The 17,040-nt window shown below is 42.5% G+C and overlaps 1 protein-coding gene across 6 annotated transcripts in view; it reads left to right on the top strand.

Annotated features, from left to right (window-relative positions):
* Hydin (HYDIN axonemal central pair apparatus protein) overlaps positions 1-17,040 on the top strand; it is a 365,841-nt gene that overhangs the window by 286,851 nt on the left and 61,950 nt on the right. For all 6 annotated transcript variants that reach the window (XR_008215695.1, XM_052727909.1, XM_052727907.1 and 3 more), the window contains 7 exons: positions 1,356-1,567; positions 1,769-1,951; positions 2,873-2,992; positions 5,240-5,399; positions 5,502-5,674; positions 14,409-14,607; positions 16,761-16,860. Coding sequence is in view for 5 of the 6 variants with exons in the window: in XM_052727909.1 (XP_052583869.1) it covers positions 1,356-1,567; positions 1,769-1,951; positions 2,873-2,992; positions 5,240-5,399; positions 5,502-5,674; positions 14,409-14,607; positions 16,761-16,860 (1,147 nt within the window). In the remaining variant the exon portion in view is untranslated. The remainder of the gene's footprint in view (positions 1-1,355; positions 1,568-1,768; positions 1,952-2,872; positions 2,993-5,239; positions 5,400-5,501; positions 5,675-14,408; positions 14,608-16,760; positions 16,861-17,040) is intronic.

Below are 17,040 nucleotides of genomic sequence, written 5' to 3'. Positions count from 1 at the left end.
CTTATATCTTATCTGCAAGTTAGAGACAAGGAGAGAAAGATTGGACCCCACATGGGCTTTTGAACCTCAAACCCTAACCCCAGAGACACACCTCCTCCAACAAGGCAACACCTCCTAATCTTTGCCAAAACAGTTCCACCAACTGGGGACCAAACACTCAAATATATGAGGCTATGGGGCCATTCTCATCCAAACCACCACAGGAACACGTAACTATAAAAAGTGCATGCCTAAGACACACAGGGAAGTATTATGTGCACTGTGTGCATTACAGGAGAATTGCTCACATCCTTAGCTCTGAGTGGCTCCATTGTGTGGTGCAGGAGACAGTCCTTGTTCTGAGGAGACATGAGCTGAGCTACTTAGGAGCAGAGTGTCAGGTTGGTGGAATCTGGAGTCATTGGTGAGACAAGGCTCTGGGCATGTGAGGAACTTTCTAGATTAGGTTAATTGGGATGGAAAGACCCACCCCAAATGTGGGCAGCACCATTCTATTGTAGATCCTGGACTTAATGAAAAGGAGAAAGCCGGCTGGACCTGGGCATTCATCTCCCTGCTTCCTGACCGTGAGTGCAGCCTGGCCAGCTCCCTAGCACTCCTGCCACCGGGACCTCCCCACCTTGAGAAACCCAAAGTGGGAGCCAAAGTGCCCCTTCCTTAAATGGCTTTTGTCAGGCATTTCATCACATCAACACAGAAAGGAATACAGTCACCGCCTGGAACTTGATCAAGGGTTACACATAGTAAAGTCAGGATTGTGATGCGCCTTCAGTTTTTAAAGTTTTCTACTATTAAAAGGTTAAAAGGACAAATTAAAAATAAGAGGAAAATTAGATCAAGAAACATGACGAATGCACTAGAAAAAAAAGAAAACTCATTATTAAATATGACCAATTAGATACAAGTGTTTATTTATACTCCTTCCCAAAATAGTAAGAAATTTTTTTAAATCCTTTTCAAGTCCTAAGAACAAAGAGACGAAGAAAGGAAATGGTGGGGAGTGGAATATGCCAATAAAATATTAAGCATCATGTGGCAGGTGGCCGGAGAAACTGGCCCAGGCAGTGCCAGGGAAGTTGAATGCCCAGCTGGCTGTGATGGGACCCTGCCAGGAGCTGAAACGCATCCCATATGCTCCCTGTCAGCTTCAGGATTGCTCTAAGTTTTCCACTCCCTCCTCAGGGTGGAGTGCCCAGAGAAACACCAGCCTTGTCGCTAACTCATGGAACTGGCACCACTCATGCCCTGAGGCCAGTGCCCGCTGCCTCCCACCCAGACTGCAGACATGCTGTAGGCACCTCTGTCTTTGCTGTGTGCCAGGGGTATTTAAGCCTTTGTGCTCCTTTTGAATTAAGGCCCAAGAGGAACAGACCTCTTTGACTAAGGGGAGCAAGCAGAAACAGAAAGAAAAACCAGAACAACCTCAGAAGGAAACTCAGAAGGAAAAACGTCGACCAAACTATAACAGGAAAGGCCTCTCTTCGGGAACATCGGGGACCATTGCCCCGATGTCTGACATAGACCAGAACAGCTTCGATGGGGAACACTCTCAGGAGAAGTTCACCAGGTAGGCCTCACAGCAACCAAGGAGAGGGAGGATGCACAGTCGTCACACCACCAGAGAGGTGCAGGGCTGTCCTGCAGTGCGGCCTTACAGCCTGCCATGCCTAATCCCAGTGGCACAGGACCTGTCCCAGCCAGTCCCCCCCCCCCCATCCTCCCTCAACTGGAAGCATGGTTACTTTAAAAGCCCGTGTGGTTGTTTCAGGCTGAATCACTTCCGGTGGATTGTGCCTCCCAATGGAGAGGTGGCCTTGAGGGTGCACTTCTCCTCCATTGATCTTGGCAACTATGACCAAACATTTAATTTCGAGATCCTTGGGACCCGCCGCCAGTACCAGCTCTACTGCCGTGGAGTCTGCACCTACCCATACATCTGCAAAGACCCAAGGTAAGTGTGTGTTATTTTCAAAGAAAAGGTCAAAAACTATGTTTTTGAGTCCCCCTCATCCCAAGGTACTTTGAACAAGGTAGATATTAATAATATATGGGAGACCAACAAGAATGCTCAATGGATAAAGATACTTGCTGCCTAACACATGTGCTCGTACACACACACACACACACACACACACACACACACACACACACTATATAAAACAATAATAACAACAATACATTGAGCTGGGAACACACACCTCTTGTATCAGACTTCAGTGCGTCAGACCTTGAAAGAAGAGCAACACAGATGACATGACACCACAAGGTGTTCCCAGGCTGAGACAGAATAAACATTATATTAAAAGAGGGGAAAAAATGTCTTCTGGCAAGTGAGTCTGCATATTGACCTACGAAGCAGATTCAAACCACTTTTACTTTTACTCTAAGATTTGTCATCCTGTAAAATGAACACACGCATGAACCCCCCTAGGTGGCGTTTCTCTGAACCACTGAACATCACCGTGCAGTTTAGGTCTCAGATAAAGGCACCTGGGTAAGCATGCTGGAGCTCCAGCCGGAGGGAGGGGCCTTCTGTAGCTTTTCCTTTTTCATAATTCTCACCAAGGACCACTGTTTTACCAAGGAACTCAAAAGCTGATTACTACCCACTGGAACTATTTAATAGTTTTCCAAAAATGATTACTGTGGAATTTTCATACCTGGGTGTTATAGAGTAGACTATCCAGCTCAGCTCCAGTAGTCTTTTTCTCAAGTTCTAACCATTTCCTCCTCTCTTAGAAAGCAGGAAATAAGCTTCCACAGAAAGCCTCAGGTTAACTATCTTCAGACACCCTTCAGAGCACACATCATGTGGCAGCATTGAACTTCCATTTGTGTATGGTCATTTTACCTCTTCCTCCCCTGTGTTCAGGGTTGTGTTCCCTCAGAGGAAGAAAGAAATGAAGTTAAATGAAGTCATCTTTAAGAAGTACATAATGAGTCTGGAGAAATTTTACTTTGGGCCACTGCTTTGTGGAAAGTCAAGAGACAAGTGAGTGTTAATGTTATTTCAAAGTCAATTTCAGACTTCTGGGTTGAGTTCGCAAACACTGCAATTAGAGTTTTTGTGTAAGCAAGGCTTTTATTGACACTTCCCCCATTATCCTCTGAACTCCTAACCAGGAGAATTGGATTTTTGTGTCCCAAGTCTCTGCTTTGACACCCAGATGACTCAGATACCACTCTCCCTAGTGGGAAAGCCTAGAAGAGGAGCAGGCTTTAGAAAGGTGAAATCAAGACTTCACTTTGAGATAGATCAAGTCCAAGATGTTTAGGAGACATCTCTATGAACCACATAAATTAGAGAACAGAATATATGGTTTGGGTTCTCACAGCAGAGTTCTGTCTTCAAGATGACAAAATCCTTGAGCATGGACTATATGGCATAAGGAGAGTGCATGTAGTGAGGTGATTCCACAAAGAACTTCTCCGTACACAAGAAAAGTCCACAGTAGACACGAGAAAGAAGGCCAGAGTTCTTGGGGGGAAACAGGGAAAAGGGTACCATGGCTCTATGAGAATGAAGAATGAAGTATCAGCTTTGTAGGAATATAGTCTTCTCTGCAGCATTTGACATTGCTGCATGTATGCATGTAACAACATTTAATGAAAAAACAATACATGTATGCATGTAACAACAATGAATGAAAAAGGAGGCCATGGACTTGAAAGAGAGCAAGGGAGGAGTACATGGAAGGGCTTGGAAAGAGGATAGGGAAGGGAGAAATGGTGTAACTATATCATAATATCAAAAATTTCTTTTAAAAGCTGAGCTACATGAGACCCTGTCTCAGGCAGGGGGGACAAAGGGAGAGGCGAGTATGTTAAAGGAACTGGTGGAGATTGCTAAGCAGATAAGCAGAATTGGGGTCCCAGATGAGGTTGATTATCATAATTTTAGTGATACTAGTTTTAACTTAGTCAATTTTTTTATTGCACAAGCAAAGAATTGAGATGGAAAGGAACCAAGGTCTCCATCCAATCCAGCACTTCCTGTGATATGTAGAGTGTTTACTTTGTGCCTCCTTGGTAGAGCTAATGGATTGTCTTTGTTCCCTGACCTTTTTATCTCCTCTAGTTTCTTTTCTGGGGAGCTGGACTATGAAAGTGAAAAAAAGAGGCTGATGATAGGCAAGACTTTTAAGACCCAGCAGAAGATCTTAGGAGGGTGGTTGAGAGAAGAGCCAGTTGGTAGACATGGCGTAAAAAGTTCAGTAGTGGGGATTGGATAAATAATGGTTATTCACGGATGTGTGTGTGTGTGTGTGTGTAGAAGTACTACAACAACAGTGACTGCCATGGTCCAAAATAAGACCCAGTGCAGATACCATTCACTTATTCATTTAAACCTTGGCTGAGCCTTATTAGCAAGAATAATGGGAAGACAACAGTGTCCACCTCAGAGGTTTGTGAGAACCAACTGAGTAACAGACCTGAACTCTTTAGCATCATGATGGGTAAGATGTTGCGGTCACCTCCCTTTCCCAGTTATTCACATGGCGTTGCCTGACTGGCGCTACGGCTTGAATCAGTCATTCTTTCTCCTTTCATCCCCCATCACCGCTTGCTCAAAGCTCTTCTCAAACTGTCTCTGGGCTGTGTAGCTCTTAATTCCTTCAGCCCTCTGCAGTGGTTCCTGTTTTGTCCATTGCCTTTAATGGAATGTCTTCCAATAGCCCTGATGCTTACCTCTGCAGATCCCTCCTGAAGGCATTAGTGAACAGAAGCAAATTAGTTATGTGAACAGGGCCAGATAAAATGGCAGAGCACTAACAGTCTATGAAGGTGTTTGTAGAAGAAGGTGAATGAAATCACCTCTAAGAAAGATGTCAAATATCAGGTGACCCAAATGATGATTTCTCATGGGAATACAAGGATAGATGGTCACTTTTCTCAAAGAAAGCTAAGAACTAAAAATAGCTACCACTCATTGGGCATTTGATATTTCCATGTGTTCTAAGAACTTCAAATGTACAGTCTCACTTAATACCAAGCAACCCTAAGCAATACTGTCACTACATTCTTAAAGATAAGCAGACCGAGGCTTATGGGGGTCATGTCACAGTACAGTATTCTCAGAGGCAAGTGAACAGCTACAGATGTCATGACCTTAGCCAACTGCCACTGCCTCCGCACAGTCACAGTACCCTTCCCAATTCCATTGTACCTCATAGGCTCCTTTTACACAGGAATTCTCACCCCGTCATCACGACCTCATACCATTCCCATTCATTTCCAGGTATAAGTCATCCTTGTTCCCTGGCAACATGGAGACCCTGACCATCCTCAATGATTCTCCAATGGTGGTGGAGGCATACTTCTGTTTTCAGAATGATGTGAAAGCAAGCACCTACTTTCTAGAGCCTGTCAACATGATTCTGAAACCCAATGAAAAGCAGGTACAGTCAGAGGGGGAAAGTCCCTGGGGGGGAGGCTTTCTTGGGAAAGTCAAGACCTGACATCCTCAGTGTAAATGGACTTTGTTTCCACTCTTCCATCAGACACTAAATGTATGGGCCTACCCTACTGCAGTCGGTGTCTTTGAAGACAGCATTGTCTGCTGCATCAAGGAGAACCCAGAGCCAGCTATCTTTAAGTTACACTGTCAAGGAATCCGTCCAGAAATTGAGGTGGAGCCCAGGCAAATACATTTTGACCGGCTCTTGCTTCACAGGTAAGAGTTCTGGATGACTCGGGGAGAGGAAGACAGTTTCAAGAACATATAGCTCTAAGGTAATCAACTTACCTTGAGTTACTCTGGTCTTTGGGGGTTGATGTTGTTTGTTTGTTTCTTGGGTTTGTATGTGTGTGTCACTAGAAACTGAACTCCAACTCTGAGCCTTGTGTGTGCTAGGCAAGTGACTCTCTGTCACTGAGCTCCACCCCCTCTCCAGCCCTTATTTGGTCTTTTAATTAAAGCAAGAAAAATCAAATGTTCTCTATTTATCTATATATTTGAATTTTCTTTTTTTTTTTTTTTTTTTTTTTTTTTTGGTTTTTCGAGACAGGGTTTCTCTGTGTAGCTTTGCGCCTTTCCTGGAACTCACTTGGTAGTCCAGGCTGGCCTGGAACTCACAGAGATCCGCCTGGCTCTGCCTCCCGAGTGCTGGGATTAAAGGCGTGCGCCACCACCGCCGCTTCCTTTCTGAATTTCTGTCTGATGTCATTTTTCCCCACAATTCCTTTAGAAGTACTTGTAATGCAGAAATGGTAACAGCCACCAAAATAATAATACTTATGCACCACTGCTAAAGGCTGGATCACCAAATCAGACCACTCACAAATAAGGAACATCAACCTTTATTAGTATCCTGATTAGTTCTTTGTCAGCTTGATCCAAGCTAGGGTCATTTGGGAAGAGGGAACCTCAATTGAGAAAATGCCTACATCTCATTGACCTATAGACAAGTCTGGGGGGCATTTTCTTGATTGATGATTGATGTGGGAGGGCCCAGCCCTCTGTGGGCAGTGCCACCTGGGCAGATGGTCCTGCATTCTGTAAGAAAAAAGCCTGAGCAAGCCACGAGGAGCAAACCAGTCAGCAGCATTCCTCTGTGGCCTCTGCTTCAGTTCTTGCCTCCTGGTTCCCGCCCTGACTTCTCTCAAAGATGGATGATAACCTGGGAATTACAAGATGAAATAATCCTTTCCTTTCCAGGTTGCTTTTGGTCACAGTGTTTACCACAGAAATAGAAAGCAAACTAGAACATCTGTTTATCTCAAAGATGAAAGCAATCAAAACACAGAGAAAGAAAGATGTCTGAGGCATCTTTTATGATCAGTCACTTCTGCTCACACTAGTCTTACACTTTCTGGCCCAGATTAGTAACTCAGCCTTAGGTGGGCAGTAGTTGGCCTTTAATCCCAACACTCAGGAGGCAGAGGCAAACAGATCTCTGAGTTCAAGGCCAACTTGGTCTACAGAGAAAATTCTGGGACTGTGGTGATATTGTGTCCCCCAATATATTGTGCACCTTAATAAACTTACCTGGGTCAGAGAACAGAACAGCCACTAGATAGACATAGAAGCCAGAAAATAGTGGCACACACACCTTTAATCCTAGCATTCTGGAGGCAAAGATCCATCCGACCTTTGAGTTCAAAGCCACACTGGAAACAGCCAGGCCTGGTGACACACACCTTTCATTCCAGGAAGTGATGGCAGGTATAAAAGGCATGAAAACCGGGAACTAGAGCCTGGTTAACCTTTTAGGCTTTTAGCAGCAGTTCAGCTGAGATCCATTCGGATGAGGACTCAGAGGCTTCCAGTTTGAGGAAACGAGATCAGCTGAGGAATTGGTGAGGTGAGATTGGATATGGCTTGTTCTGTCTCTCTGATTTTTTCAGCGTTTACCCCAATACCTGGCTCTGGGTTTGTTTTTATTAATAAGACCTTTTAAGATTCATGCTACACATGACAGTCAGAAAAACCCTGTCTTGGGGGAAAAAAAACTACCTCAACCTCTAAGAAAGTGTTTTTGATAACTTCAGTCAACAGGAAAAAAATGGTTTGGGAACATACATAACTTTACATGTCAAGTGTTCACCTACCTGCAAGGACTCCATTGCCATATATTCAGGGTCTGAGTTTATTTATATAAGCAATCCTAAATTAGGGACATTGCCAACATTCCAAACATAGGGTCCATTTTCTTATATTATTTTATCGTTAGTCTGTTTACCATCACATCGGACTGACATCCAGTTTGCAGGAAGATTAGACCAAGTTACCTGCCCTTATTCATTCCTCAGAATCATTTCTCAGAATTTGTAGAAAAATGGATCACAAGACAGATCCATTCCTCACAGTAGCATGACTAAAAGCCATTAAAAGAAATAATATAGTATACTGAAGACTGGTTTGAGTAAATCAAAAAATACAGGAATGAGAACAGTAAAAGCAGAAGGAATGAAAATACCCAACAGGACAGGGGGAAATATAATCATCAGAACATGTGTGTGTCTAGTAGCTGAGCTTCCAGATGCATGAAGTAAGAACCAATAGAACTAAGGCAGTGAATAGATAAGTCTGTGGTCGTGGTTAGAAATATATTGATACCCTTTTCTGAAAGACTAAGAGAATAACTAGTCAAAACATCAGCATGGATGATCTGAACACAACTATTAACTACTTTAACCTAATTAAATGTATTTTGACTCAATTTTTTATTGTTTGAGAATTTCATATATGTATATCACCTGTTTTGAACAAATCCACCCCCTATTTCCCCCACTCCAATTCTTTCCCATCCTCACCACCACTTTTCCCTCCCAACTTGATGTGCTCTGAGTCCAGTCAGGGCTAGTCATGTGTATATGGGTGTATGAGCATCTGTGGAGTATGGGGAGCCTTCCAGTAACCACCTTCCTGAAAAAACAACTAACTTTATTTTCCCCAGAAGCCATCAGTTGCCGAAAGACTCTTAGCTAAGGGACCTCATGAGCCTCGACTTAGGACTTCATGAGCTCCCTCCCCAATCCATTCTGGGAATTTTACTGGCTTAATCTTGTGCAGCTTTTGTGTGTGTGTGGTGGGGGGGGGGGGTCACAGCATCTGTAAGTTCTTGTATTCAATAACACTATTATGTCCAGCCAATACTGTACTGATATTTCACTACAGATATCTACTACTTCTTGTTCTTATAATCTTTCTACCTCCTCTCCTGAGATTAAAGCCTCAGCTTTGTAGGGAACTGTGTGGTATAGATGTCACATTTATAGCTCAACAATCTACAGTCTCTTATTCTCTGCATGTTGACCAATTGTGGGTCTCTATTAATTGCCATCTGCTACAAAAATAATCTTCTCTGATGACAGCGAAGAGGTGCACTCATCTGTAGGGTGGGTAAGGATAAGAGCATAGGGGACAGTTTGCTATTTCAGCTTAACAGAATAATTGTATTAGATTCTCTTCCAAGGCCTATGACCTAACTAGCCAAGGTTTTTTGTCCAGTTAACAGTATCACACATTATTTCTGTCTTGTGAAACTGGCCTTAAGTCAAAACAGGAAGTGATTGATTACTCCCATGACATTGTACCACTGGTGCATCAGCAGGCGTATCTTGCCAGACTAGTCAGAACTGCATCTCAAAGAACTCATAGATAGTTGAAAATACTGTGTTTTGTGTAGGACCTTCCATTACTATGAAAGCTAGTCAGTAGTGATGAAGCTTCCAAGTCAGTACCAGCTTGATTTCTCCATATTCTATGACTCAGGTATGTAATGTCTTCAGTCCATCCAGTTCTGGAGAGTAACCAAGAGCAATGGCAATAGCGTGTAATTTTTGAGGCTGTCTGTGGGACCCCATTGACCAACAATTTTAAAAGAGGTAGCCTATACCTGGCACTGATAGCCTATAGTATCTAGGAAAGACATTGCCCTGCTCCATGATAAGGTAACTCCATTTAAATTCATTTTATGTATGCATATGTATATTTTTAGGAAGCTTCTATGGTAGTAGGGTTTCTATGTGACTTTTCAAAGGTCTTTGGTGTTAGTAATCCATGTTCCCTCCTCTCATATGTTGATGCTAGCTTTTAATATTTAAATAAGTGTTTAAATTGGAGTACCCATAAAAGTCAGGAAACTAGTAAGGGGTCAGACAGAAGGTTTCAAGGTTAATTTGACTAAATATTCATCAATCTTGTTAATCTTTTCCAATAACCAACTCTACTTTCATTGATTATTTCTATTTCTGATTTTTATCATCTCTTCTCATCTACTTTTTGGGGTGGTGTTTATTTTTTCCAAAGTTTCTATGTTCACCATTAATTTAAGACCTCTCGACTTTTTTATGTAGGCACTTAGTGCTATAAACTTTTCTCTTAAGACTGCCTTCACTGGGTCCCATAGATTTTTATATGTTGTATTTTTATTTTCATTCAGTTCTAGGAAATAATAATTTTCTTCTTGATTTCTTCCTTGGCCCGATTGCCATTCAGTAGTGTGTTGTTTAGTTTCCATGAGTTTGAGTACTTTTTGTAGTTTCCACTGCTGTTGATCTCCAGCTTCGTTTCATTATGCTCAGATCCAATGATGAACGTTATTTCAGTTTTCCTTAATTTGTTGAGACTTGCTTTGCACCCTACTGTGTGGTCAGTTTTGGAGAAAGTTCCATGGGCTTCTGAGAAGATGTGTAATCTTTAGTGACTGGGTGGAATATTCTGTAGATGTCTGTTAGGTCTTTCTGATTTATGATGTCATTTAACTCTAATGTTTCTGTTATTTTTGGTCTAGATGACCTATTGGTGAAAGTGGGGTATTGAAGTCACCCACAATCACTGAGTTAATATGTGGATTTTTTTTATTTCATAAAATATATTTTGATCCCTTTCCCAACTCCTCCAGATCATCCCCACATCTCTACCCATCCAATTTTATTCTCTCTCTCTCTCTCTCTCTCTCTCTCTCTCTCTCTCTCTCTCTCTCTCTCTCTCAAAAAAAAGCAAAAATAAAAATTGAAACAAAGAAAAATAAAATAAGAAAATTAGTAAGACAAGTTAAAAAAAAAACAGGAAGTCCTTCTTATGTCACCCAACTAATCTGTGGCTTTAGATCTAGTAATATGACTTTTGTGAAGTTGGGTATGCCTGTGTTTGGTGCATATATGTGGTGATATTTTGTTTGTGCACTAACAAATAAAGCTTTTCTGGAGATCAGAGTATGGAGCTAGCCACTAATTAACCACAGAAGCCAGGCAGTGGTGGCTCATACCTTTAATCCCAGCACTTGGGAGGAGAAATGTAGCTAGAGTTTTCCTGCCTGCCCACAGTCAGGACAAATCTCTGTCACCCGCCAGTCCCACAGCTGCTCAGACCCAACCAAGTAAACACAGAGACTTATATTGCTTACAAACTGTATGGCCGTGGCAGGCTTCTTGCTAACTGTTCTTATATCTTAAATTAACCCATTTCTATTAATCTATACCTTGACACATGGCTTGTGGCTTACCGGCATCTTCACATGCGGCTTGTCATGGTGGCGGCTGGCAGTGTCTCTCTGACTCAGCCTTCCACTTCCCAGAATTCTTCTCCTCCTTGTCCTGCCTATACTTCCTCCTGCCTGACTACTGGCCAATCAGTGTTTTATTTATTAACCAATTAGAGCAACACATCTGACATTCAGAACATCCCACAGCAGAGAAAACAGGAAGATCAGGAGTTCAAGGCCACGTTTGGCTTCACAGTACTGATCCAGTCTGAAAGAGAAACAGAGCCAAACAGTGGAGGCACACACCTTTAATCCCAGCACTTGGGAGGTGGAGATAGGAAGTGTTATGGCTGGGCAGAGAGAGGAATATAAGGTGGGAGTAGACAGAAGCTCGCCCCCCTTTCAGGCTGAAGAGTTGGTAAGGTAAGAAGTGGCTGTGGCTTGCTCTTTTACTTCTCTGATCTCTCAACATTTACCCTGATATCTGACTCCAGGTTTTTATTATTTAGACCAATTAGAATTTGCACTACACATATATGTTCAGAATTGTGATAGCCTCTTGTTGGATTTTACCTTCAACAAATATGAAGTGATCTTCCTTATTTTTTACTTGAAGTCTGTTTTGTCAGATATTAGAATAGCTATGCCTGCTTGTTTCTTGGTTTTGTTTTCTTAAAATACCTTTTTCCATCCTTTAACTCCAAGGTGGTGTCTATTTTTTATTGTGGGTTGTGTTTCTCAGAAGCACAAAAAGATGGATACTGTTTTCTAATCTGCTAGTCTGTATCTTTTTATTGGAAAATTAAGACCATTAATATTAAGAGTTATTATTTAACCATGTGTATTGATTCCTGGGTTTTTGTTTTGTTTTGTTTTCTTAGACTTATTTTGATTAGCTGGTTTGGCATTGTTTATTTATTCCATGTGCTTATCCTTCTCTTCAGACTAAAATCTTCCTTCCAGTATCCTCTGTAGAGTTGTTTAAGTGCCTGTTGACTATAAATCGCATATTCATTTCAAGCACACATGAAGCATACAGTGCAAAGCCATAAAACAAAGCTCATTAAAGTTCAACTTAAACGGAGAAACCCTGTCTCAAAAAAAAAAATGTCAACTTAATGAAATTGCCTTGAGTATATTTTCTAACCATGGCATAATTAAATCATAGACAGATTTCTCATTGTTGGAGGAAAGGAGGTTTAAGTGTATCGTGTGGGCTGCCAAGATGGCCCAACAGATGAAGGCACTTAGTACCAGTCCTAAAAATCTGAGTTTGATCCCAAGGTCCCACATGGTAGAAAAAGAGAACAGACTTTTGCAAGTTGTCCTCTGACCATCACAAATGCACAGTTGCATATGTGCAGCTACACACGCGCACACACACGCACACACACACACACACACACACACACACACACACACACACATACACACACACCTTTTAAGTATACCTTGTTATTGAGTTGGAATTAGAGATATCAGCCTAAACTCCTGGTTTTTAATATACAGATATGTACAGAAACATACACATGTTTCCCAGCTCTGTCACGAGGAGGGCTTGGAAACAATGATACACCGGTAGCATTGAGGACCCCATCATCCAGATCTTGGTATCTAAATATCATTCTCCAATAAATGGCAAGGATCCTTGGTGAAAGGATTTTTCTGGTACCGAAGCAGGTAAGGTAAAGGAAGGAAGCTCTAGATGAGCAGGAAAACTTTTTGTTGTGCCATAAAGAACCTAAAGATTATGGACACATAACAGGACATAAGAACCAACTCCAAGGGCCTCCCACCATCTAAATCTGAGAGAATTTGAAAGTCAAAATAAAACAATGCCATAATTATAATATAATGACCTATAGCAGCGATTCTCAACCTTCCTAATGCTGTGACCCTTTAATATAGTTCCTCATGTTGTGGTGACCCCCACTCATAAAATTATTTTCATTGTTACTTCAGAACTGTAATTTTGCTACTGTCGTGAATTGTAATGTAAAAATCTGTTTTCTGATGGTCTTAGGCGACTCCTTCGCATTGGAGGGTCGCAATCCACAGGTTTAGAACCACTGGTCTATAATGTATTGAATGGGAATCATAACTCTACTCTCATAAGCATATGAATAAATACATGAGAGAATGAAGTTCTGTTCTTGACAACAGAATACCAACTAAGTGTAGAAAGATTGATGGTATTAGCAAATGATTGGGATGCTAACATTAGTGTGTGACTATTTGGCTAAGAATAGGGCATTTATCCAGGCATGGTAAATACAGTCTGTAGTCCTGGTCATTGACAGGTGGAGGCAAAAGGGTCAGGAGTCCAAGGTCATCCTCAACTAAATAGTGGATTCAAGGATAGCCTGGGAAAATATAAGACCTGTATCAATAAAATGAAATAAACAGGGTATATTCTCAAAGTATCTCCCCAGAAAGTGCTTATTAATTAAAAAGGAAAAAGAAAAAAGAAAACCACATCCACAGTGGAGAGATCAGGTGAGCCTCACCTAACCAAGGCATCAAACATAGCATCACTAAGACCAGAACAAATAGCACTAAAGGGATCTCCTGACCCAATGCACTGGAAAGGACACAGCTTGCAACTCATTTCCCGCCAAAAGATCTAAGCATGAAAAAGCATCAGACCACCCGACGTAAGCAACAGGGTAACTGGCCTGTGCTCTTCAAAACACCAGAGCCAAGAAAACTAAAGAAAGGTAAAAGACATTAAAGAGGCGTGACAGTTTTGTGAAATACATGAGTATGGGTTGATTCCTTGACTGGGAAAAATAAAGAGGGGCTGGAATAGCAGCAGAACGAAGGTGGGAGTTGAACATGAACTGTGGACCAAATAATAGTCTTTATGATGGTGAAAACCCTTAGTTTAAGTTTATTCATTCTTAGAAAATGCATACCGAGTGATTTAAAGATTAAGGTTCATAATTAACTACAGTTTTGTTTCAAATGGTTCTGAAAAATGATAAGAGAGAATATGTGGCTACAAGGAAGGCAAGATCAATTGGATAAAGAGGGATTCGTACAACTTTTCTCTAAGTTTTAAATGGTGTTAATTTGAGATCATTTGAAATAGCTTGTTCATGAAAAAAATTAAAATCATGTAAATCTGTGCATCCCTCATGAGCTAAGCAACTTAAATAAAAACAAAGCAAGAAGAGTTAAGGAATGTTTACACAACCACCCTCAAAAGCAAAACTGTGGGGCCAAGAGTGGTGGTACACAACTATAACCCCAGCAAAGGAGGCAGAGGCAAGAGGATCTCTGTGAGTTCAAGGCCAGCCTGGCCTGCAGGGTGAATCCCAGGCAGGGCTACATAATGAGACTCAGTCTCGAAAATCTAAAATAAAAGTTATTGATTCTTCTCCCTATTACATAATTTTAGTGGAAAAAAACAGAGAGAGATAAACAGACATTTGAAAAATTATTTGAACTTGATCACATTTCTTTTGATTCCTGCAGAAGAGAATCCAAGACAGTAGTTCTTCGCAATGTCACACCCCTAGTTGTGGCCTGGAGGATCACCAGCATGGAGCACCTAGGTGATGACTTCACTGTGTCCGTGATGCAGGCCAGCATCCCACCCAAGGGAGAGTTTGGAGTACAGGTGCATTTCCAGCCCACCAAACCTGTCAACATCAAGAAGGCCATTCGGATTGAGGTGAGAAGTGACATCCCTGTAGATTTGATTATCAAATATGCATGCATGAGTACACACACACACACACACACACACACACACACACACACACACACACACCACGGAGTTCTCTTTGTTGAATACCCACATCAATAAAGGCAGTATCACTCAGAGCTGATTTCTTACTTCCAGAAACAGAATACTCAGTATGGAATGAATGAATGAATGAATGAATGAGTGAATGAATGAATGAATGAATGAATGATTAAATGAATAATGTTACTATATCTAAGTAAACATTACTCTCCTTATCTCATAGCCTAAACCCAGCCATCTATCAAATATTTGCTTTGGTGACCATCACCTTCACTGTTGCTCCCAACTGGCACCTGACAACCATCTCAATGCCCCACTTGTCCTGATGCAGGTCCTTTCAATCCAGTCCCCCCAGCAATCCTCACTAGTTCTGCCTCCAAGGGTATCTCCTTCCCACTGCCATCTTGGTCTGCGCTGCTGGTCCCCCCTCATCCAGGCCGCTTGGACCTCTGCCTCTCCTGTATTCCCCACAAGTGCCCACAGGGCTCTGTGCAACATTGGTCAGATGGGGTTGCTCACCCTTCCCGGTGCGCTGTGCCATCCTCTCTCAGCAGCGAGGATTGCGCCTTGGTCTCTGCTGCATCTTGTTCCACCCTCACCTCTAATTATCATCTCCCGTCCTGTTGTGTAAGCTCTTGCCTGCTTGAAGCCCCCGACACTACTACGCCCCTGATGAAAATTTTTCTCTAAGCTTTGTGGGGAGTTGGCACCTGCTTGAAGATCTGCAGACATCGCTGCCTCAGTGGGCCTAACTTATGTCCCGTTGACGGGATCGCCTGTGTGGGTAACCAGTCAGTATCCCCTCTCCTGCAGAGACCCACTCCTTTCTGTCTTGTGTCGTTCTACTTGCTGATTGGTACATGAACTCCATCATGCAGGATCTCTCCTGATTTGTTCATCATCTGTATAAGTGTCCTAGGACCACTGTGACAAACCACCACAAACTAGAACAGACCTTCCTCCTCATGGTTCTGAAGACTCGCAGGACTGCACCCTCTCTGAAGGCTCCAGGGAAGGGCCCTTCCTTGACTCTTCTGGTTTGAGGGGCCTAGGAGTGTGTGCCTCGGCTTGTGCCTGTGTCCCTCCAACCTTTTGTCTACATCATCAGAAGGCAGTCTCCTGCCTGTCTCCTGTATTCTTAGAGAGACACAGGAAGCCCTCTATACTCAGGAATTCTCCACCCACAGATCCAACCATATTGGAAAATGTGCATTGAAAGAGAAGATAGAAATTCTGAATTAATACTTGAGTTGGGGGCTGAAGAGATGTTTGGTGGTTAGGAACACTTGCTGCTCTTACAGAACAGTTCCCAGCACCCGTTTTTGGGTGTTCACAATAGCCTGTAACTCCAACTCCAGATTCCGACACCGTCTTCTGGCCTCAGTGAACATCTGCACCCACATGGGCATACCCACACACATACACATAATTTTAAAAAGAAATTTTCTTAATCTTAAATTTAGTGGCAATTGTAAATTTCCTCTTGCGCCCAAGCACAGGGAATGCAAACTGGTGGCTTTGTTTTTCCACTGGAGTCTTTAGCGAGATGGCAGAGGTCTCCACCTCTGTGTTGGATCACCCTAGATGCTCTTTCCCTGACCAATGGACCCTCTATCGCCTCCTGGTTTGTGTCCAAGGTCAACAGTCAACTAGACAGAGTTAGATTGGTCTGCCAGCTGGCACCAGTTCAGTGGCTCCTGGGGATAGTGAGGAAGGAGCCTCATCAGTGACAGCACCAGATCAATGAGCTCTTAAAGGCCACAGATCTGAAGGTGACCATGATCACACAACTAAAATGCTTCGGATTTCCAAAACAGAAACATTCAGTATGTATTTTACATGAAAAAGACTAGCACTTTTCTACAGATCGAGTCACAAGGAACAGAATAGTTCCAGCCCAGGCAGTGGGCAGAGCGAGATGACTTAAAGTGTGAGATTAGAAAAATTTGACTTCTAAGTTCTCAGAAATGTCTCCCCACCATCTCTACTGCCCAGCTCCCCCTACATGTTACATAGTTTGGACTCCAGACACTTTGTGGGTCTCGGCTTTCACTGAAGAATTTCTCTTTCCTTGACAGGTTTTGGATGCAGACAATCTTGTTGGTGTTGTTCAGATCGAAAACATCTTGGTCTTTGCAGAAGCCTATGATATTGCTTTGGACATCACCTTCCCCAAAGGTGGGCTGAGCCCTTGAAACGAGGCTGTTTGGGTAGAGAGTCCCAGGTGGAGAGACCCTAGTGTGTTGTTAGTGCGGTGGTGGGTTGATGGGGAGGAACAATCTTGTCATAGTGCCGTAAGCCTGGAGTGATGTTACCAACATCACTACAAATTACAGTATCCTCAGTGGAGGACAAGGG

This window comes from Peromyscus californicus, unplaced genomic scaffold, assembly GCF_007827085.1.
Source record: "Peromyscus californicus insignis strain IS unplaced genomic scaffold, ASM782708v3 Scaffold_8__1_contigs__length_139910024, whole genome shotgun sequence".
Lineage (NCBI taxonomy): Eukaryota > Metazoa > Chordata > Mammalia > Rodentia > Cricetidae > Peromyscus > Peromyscus californicus.
The sequence above is the reverse complement of the archived record's forward strand: the minus strand, read 5'-3'. Positions and strand labels throughout refer to the sequence as shown.